The sequence below is a fragment of the Balaenoptera acutorostrata genome, chromosome 5 (assembly GCF_949987535.1).
Source record: "Balaenoptera acutorostrata chromosome 5, mBalAcu1.1, whole genome shotgun sequence".
Lineage (NCBI taxonomy): Eukaryota > Metazoa > Chordata > Mammalia > Artiodactyla > Balaenopteridae > Balaenoptera > Balaenoptera acutorostrata.
This window is the reverse complement of record NC_080068.1, coordinates 28,288,894-28,294,902: the sequence shown is the minus strand read 5'-3', so window position 1 is coordinate 28,294,902 and position 6,009 is coordinate 28,288,894. Positions and strand designations below refer to the sequence as shown.

At 52.2% G+C, this 6,009-nt stretch overlaps 1 protein-coding gene across 5 annotated transcripts in view; it reads left to right on the top strand.

Annotated features, from left to right (window-relative positions):
- Window positions 1-972: 972 nt before the first annotated feature.
- The window catches only part of ZNF827 (zinc finger protein 827), a 178,445-nt gene continuing 173,408 nt past the window's right edge, over window positions 973-6,009 (top strand). For 4 of the 5 annotated variants that reach the window (XM_057547146.1, XM_057547148.1, XM_007189373.2 and 1 more), the window contains exon 1: window positions 974-1,571. In XM_057547146.1, the coding sequence (XP_057403129.1) occupies window positions 1,529-1,571 (43 nt within the window). In that variant the 5' untranslated portion in view covers window positions 974-1,528. Of the gene's footprint in view, window positions 1,572-6,009 lie in introns of all 5 variants that reach the window. The other variant, XM_028168320.2, reaches the window with a different exon arrangement.

Genomic DNA, 6,009 nt, shown 5'->3' with positions numbered 1-6,009 from the left:
GGTTTTGGAGTTTAAATCATTAACAACCTCTGAGTGAACTTTTATCCAAATGACTGCAAGTCGCAAAGAGAACAGTCCTCTTTCACCAAGTACCTTTTGTGCTGGAGTGAGACCCGTCCTTTTCTATTTTTCCCCTTTATGTCTCTCTTTGAAGAAAGATGTGTGATTTGTAAAGTAATGAAAGTATGTATCAGTTAATGAAAACTGCTATATTGAGCTCACAATGCAAACTGGAATTGCTTCAGGGTAAGCTTCACATACCTGCATTAAAGCAGGGAAAAAAGTAAATTTCAGAAGTCAAGATTGCTGTAGGAGTATCATGTAGCAGTTAAATCGACCATCAGGGGTGACCTAATCTTATTTTTCCTCCTTTGTCAAGGAGCTGTAATTTTCATTTAGGCAGCCTTTTCCAGTTTTAACTCCACTGGACACTCCAAAACGGGGCACTTATTCCATCAACCTAGTTATTGATTTCACCATATGTTATTTTATTTTATTTTTTGTTATTTTTATTGTAATGTTTTTGGAGAGTGCGTGGGAGACTGTCACCTCCACAGACTTAAGGTGAATGGGTGAGAGAGTAATTCTCTGAGTGCCAAAACCCTGAAGAATTTATGTAGTTTAATCAACAAAAGAAAGTTAAGAGAGAAACCTATTTTCTCTCGAAAAATCAGTAAGAATAATGAAATAATCGTTGTTTCAAGAGTGGGAAAAACTTTTTTTCCCCCTAGATCTGGCGAATAGCGGGATAAATTTGAAGAAGTCCATCCCACCCCCGCACGCGCGCCCCCCATTCTTTCCAGACAGAGCGGTTGCAAATCCCAGCCTGAGTCCGCCCTGGGAGCCTTAGGGCACCTTCCTCTTTGCTCTGTGTGTGTGTGTGTGTGTGTGTGTGTGTGTGAGAGAGTGTGTGTGTGTGTGTGTGTGTGTGTGTGTGTGTCTAGCTCTCGCTCTTTCCTTCAGTCTGTGCCTCTGTGTGTGTGTGACAGAGAGAGAGAGAGAGCGCGAGAGGAGAGAGAGAGCGAGAAAGAGAGCGAGAGAGAGAGAGAGCAAGAGAGCGAGCTGTGAGCTGTGCTGCCGCCGCCGCTGCCCTTTGATCCCGACATTAGTGTTAGGGGCTCGGAGACACAGAGCGCGGCCATAGACACCGACGCACCGGCACTCATTTATTTATACCTCCCATCACACACGCGAGCATAGGACACACACACACTCACACCTATTAGATCCGTTTCCATTGAAGAATATTACGCTCGGGGACAAGCCAGGTGCACGACCAAAAAATTAAAAAAAAAAAAAAAGGAAAAAAAAAAAAAAAAGAAAGGAAAGAAAAGAAGAAAACCCCTCTTCTGGCTCCAGGAAACAAGCTTCAACCCATTGCACACACCGGAGAGAAGGGGTTTCCCCCTGCCCGCCCGCGCGCCCCCCAACTACCTCCCCTCTCCTGCCAGTGTCTGCCTCTCTGCCCCCACGGGGGTTTATTTGATCTCACATTAACCAAGGAGGAGAATGTGAGAAAAGGGGGAAAATGCCCAGGAGGAAGCAGGAGCAGCCCAAGCGCCTTCCCTCACGTAAGTCATCCCTTCTCCACCTCCTCTCGTGCCATTTTCTCGCCCTCCCTCTCCTCTTTCCCCTCCGCAGCCTCCTCCGTTGTTTTCTGCATTAGTTTAGGGTTACAGAGGTGAAACTGACAAAGACACAGCCCGGGTTACTCCTCGTTTAGGTCTGTGCTGAGGCAGCCATGTTGGTGATGATCAGCCCCGTGCCCTTTCTATTCTCTCTCTCTTTTTCTTTCTTTCTCTCACACCCCCCCCCCTTTTTTTTCCTTGAGATCGGGCTTTTTTCCCTTTTCCCTCCCCCTCCCCCTCCTCACTCCGGGTTGCTGGGGGGAGGGGGCAAAAGAAGGGAGGAGGGGAGTAGTGTGGATGCCGGGGTTTTTTTAATCGGGGGTGGAGGGGAGGTGGGAGAGGTTGGAATCTTTTTAAACAAGAAATTCCTTGCGGATCCCGGTGCCTGAGGGTGCGGGGGTCGGGGCGCGCGGAGGGCTGGGGGCCGTGACATGGCGTTTGGGGGTGTCGGGGCGAGGGCGCGCGGCCGCCTGCCGAGTACGGGATCCAGGGAGAGGTCCGTCTCCGGCTAAAGGTTGCGCCGGGGCTGGTCGGGCCCGGAGCCGCCGGCGGCAGCGGCGGCGGCAGGAGCAGGAGGCGGAGGTGGAGGAGGCGGCGGCGGAGGAGGGGAGTCGGGGGCGGGCGAGGCGGGAGCGGCTGGGAGGGTGTGGGGGCACCGCACACAAACACACGGGTACACACGCGCCGCCGGGCGGCTGCTCCCGGGGCGCCGGGGCGAGGGGGCGCGCCGGGGCGCGGGGGGCGCGGGGCGGCCGGGCTGGGGGCGAGGCCCGGCAGCGGCGGGCGGATGTGGGGTGCGGGAGCTGCGCCGAGGCGGAGGCAGGAGGCAGGGCGGCTCGCGGCGCGCGAGGTCCCTGCAGAGCCGAGGGGAGGGAGGAGCAGGGCTCCTGGCCGCAATAAAATGCGGGGTCAGTCGGAGCAGACGGAGCCGGGCGAGACTCGGGCTCTCAGACCCCCCTCCCCGGCGAGCCTGAGCAGAGTCCAGGACTAAAGTGCATCACAGCCCTCCCCGGCTGCAGCCACACACCAACTGGAGACACACACCGCCGGCACGGCCCGGTCCCCTTCCCCTCCTCCACCCGCGACCCTGGTCCCTCTCCGCCCTCCCTCCGGCTTTTCTTTGCGAGACTCTTAACTTTTCCCCCACTCCCTCTCCAGCTCACACCCCCCACCCCACCCCAATCTTTCTCCGCTTTGAGTGTTCCGAGATGCTGCTAAAGCTAAAAGTGAAGGAGAAAGAAGCAACTAAAAATATCCCCCGGGGCCGCCCGGCTCCTTGAATGCGGGGAGGAGGGGGCAGGGGAGAAGGCGTGGGGCGGGGTGACGGGGAGGAGGGGACGCCGGAGGCGCCGGAGGGAGGGGTCGGGGGAGACGGAGGGTCAATTTCTCTTCTCTCCCCCCGCACTGCTCCTCTCTCCCGGCGGTTTGGCGCTGCTTGGAGCCCGATCCTGCAAAACCCGGGCTGGGGGCGGGAGCGGAGCCGGAGCGCCCGCCCGCCCGGGTGTCAGGCCGACGTGGTCGGTCACCTGAAGTTCACGGAGGGTGGGGGAAGGGTTAAGGTTATGGTGTCTCGGGCTGGGGTTGTGTGTGAGCGTGTGCGTTTCCGCTGCAGACAGGCAGCGCGATCGATCTCCCCCTCGCGAAATCTCCGCGGCGGTGCCTGCCCGGGGGACGGGCAGGGGGCGCGGGTAGCTCGGGCCGGGCGCCCCCGTGCCTCCGTGTCACCCGGGCCGCGGCCGAAGTGGCGAGCAAGGGCACTCGCAGGCAGCCCGCTCCGCAAACATTCCTCTTTCTTTCCCCTTCCCGGTACGCAGGAGTCGACGCACAGGGCTTGGGTTGTGCTTTTTTTCCCCTTCCTTTAAAAAAAAAAAAAAAATGCCCCTGTGCAGTCCTTTCTTCGCCTGCCCGCTAGAGGTTCTGAGGATAATATCACATATGTAATATATATGCACATAAAATCATTCGCAGGCGGCTGGGTGTGTAGGGAAATTTTGTGCGAGGAAGGAGAAGGCGGCGGAGTCGGGGAGGGCGAGTTGGGAGGCTCCGCGCTGCGATTCACAGAAAACTCGCAGCAGTTGGTGGAAGTGTGTGCGTGCACATGGCCGGCCGGCCGCAGTTCCCAGCTCTTTTCGGGGGCGTTTGGGGGCAGGGAGAGGAGGCAGGAATCCTGGGGGGGCGTCGGGGGAGGCTTGCCCTGCTCGGACAAAATGGGCTTCAGTGTTCTCTGCGAACTTGCCCTTAGATGGCAACTTTGGGCGCTGATGAGCTTGTGTGCGAAAACCAGGGCGGTGAGGTTATTTGGTCATTTTCCTTTCTTCTTAAAAAAAAAATCTTGGCGGGGTGAGAGGGAGGGTAGGAGGGGAGAAGGGATTTATCTGCTCGGTTGTGACGGAGATGGAACGCCTTCCCTCCCGTTGTGGGTAGTGCAGTCGGGCAGCTGCAGCCTGCCCTGCTGGTGACCTTGACCCTGACCTCGTGCGACTACCCTCTCCGTCTGAGAGGAAATTCAGGCTCCATTTTAGCTCGTGTGTTTTGGTGGGCCTCTCCAGTGCGCTGGGGCCTGGTGATTAAGTTGTATTTTGAGAGTGGGCTCTCCCACCCTGTTCTCTAATTGAATACTGTTATCCACTCAAGTTAAAAAAAAAAGAAAGAAAGAAAGAAAGAAAAAATCAACTCCTTCTCTCAGTCACATAAAGCCACTTTTACTGAAGTAAAAAGCAATTACCTTTTGGAAGCACCGTAAAAGTCCCTCCAGTTTTTAAAGAGAAGCCTAATTTGCGAAGCTTTCTCCACTTACCTTTGGTTTGAATGGACTTTTGTGGATGTGTGCTGCCTGTTTTAAGCATGGTTTACACATGTTTTGTGAGCAGTTTGCATTTGAGCTAAGAGCAATTTATGGGCAAATGGTGTATTTTGCAATTCAGACACAGAAACCCAAGGCTTGCTAAGTGCTGAGTGAGTCTTGAAAGAACTTGCAGTGGGGTGGACTTTGGTCAAATTAGTGTTAATTTGTATTTAATGTAGAATATAATTGTAGCCTTACATTCCAGTTTTAATGCTAAGTTCTTTGTTTATTTGTGTGTTTATTTGTGGGGGGGGGCAGCCGGATTTTTCTTTCCCTGGAGAACCGTTTTGTATCAAAGTTAAAATATAGAGAGTTGGGAGTTGATTGCTCTAATAGACTGTCATCCTGAGTTTTTAAGAAGTTATATAGGGGCTGACTTAACATTTCTCCATAAAAGAAAGGAGTGATATGAGTGGTTTTCAGGGTGGGAAAGGTCAGAGGGGGGATGAGATGGGGAGGATTGCTTTTGAAACCGAAAAGCCTTCTGAGTAAATACAAGTGCTTAAGAGCCACTATTGATGTAACGTTTTTAGAATTTAGAGAACCTGTAAACACATTTAAGAAGTTCAAATTAGAATACAAGAAAAGAAACTTGTGATAACTGCATCTCTAGAAAATTTAGGATGCTTTCCACTTCCTCTTAGGTCCCCCCCCCTTGCCTGTGTACCCTTCCCCCCATAAACCATTGCTACTAATAAACTCTTTCTATGTGTTATTAAATATGATACTAGCCAGCCACAGTGGGGAATCTCCAAAGCCCACAGTCCTCCCACCCTATAGCACAGACACCAGGGAACCTGGAAGTTCCACCCTCCAGTAGATTAGTCCTGGAAATCCAGACTAGCACTTGGTATTATCTGATACCAAGTCTGGGGTGAGCCTCAGCCCCTGGCACGGAGTCCCAGCAATTCCCCAGGCTGGGCTTCGTTCTGCTAAGGTTTCCTAGCTCCTTCTGTTCAACTAGACACCCATGGGACTGTTCAGTACCGAATTAGCTTTGGGGATGGGCGAGCCTTTAACCTGACACTACTAACCTAAGCGTTAGATTTCTGATTTAAAATTCTACACAGTCCTTTCCTCCTGGGCCTCTGAAGTAAGTGTGTGTGTGTGTGTGTGTGTGTGTGTGTGTGTGTGTGTGTTTGTTTTTGTTATGTGGGCCTCATACATATGCAGAAAAACAAATGGACTGTCCTATAGAATTGAATGGTGATCCTATTGGCTGCAAATCAAAAAGGCGAGCTGCACTAGCTTTCAGAGGTGACCCCCAACCAAGGGTGTTAAACCTAAACTATTTTTGAGAAGTGGATTTCAAAATTATTATTCAAAATAAAGCCTTTATTTCTTGGCCTAGAGCAGTAATTATCATTTTGGGATTTAAATACGACTCTGCTGCAGTTGATGGCTCTTTTACAAAAGTTCTTTCCATTAACAGGGTCCAATACCATGTTCCAAAAAAATGTCCTAGAGGTCCTTGGAGCTATACCATGTGCTTATCTTTAGCAGAATCCCGAACTGCAGAGTTTAAAACTGTTTGTC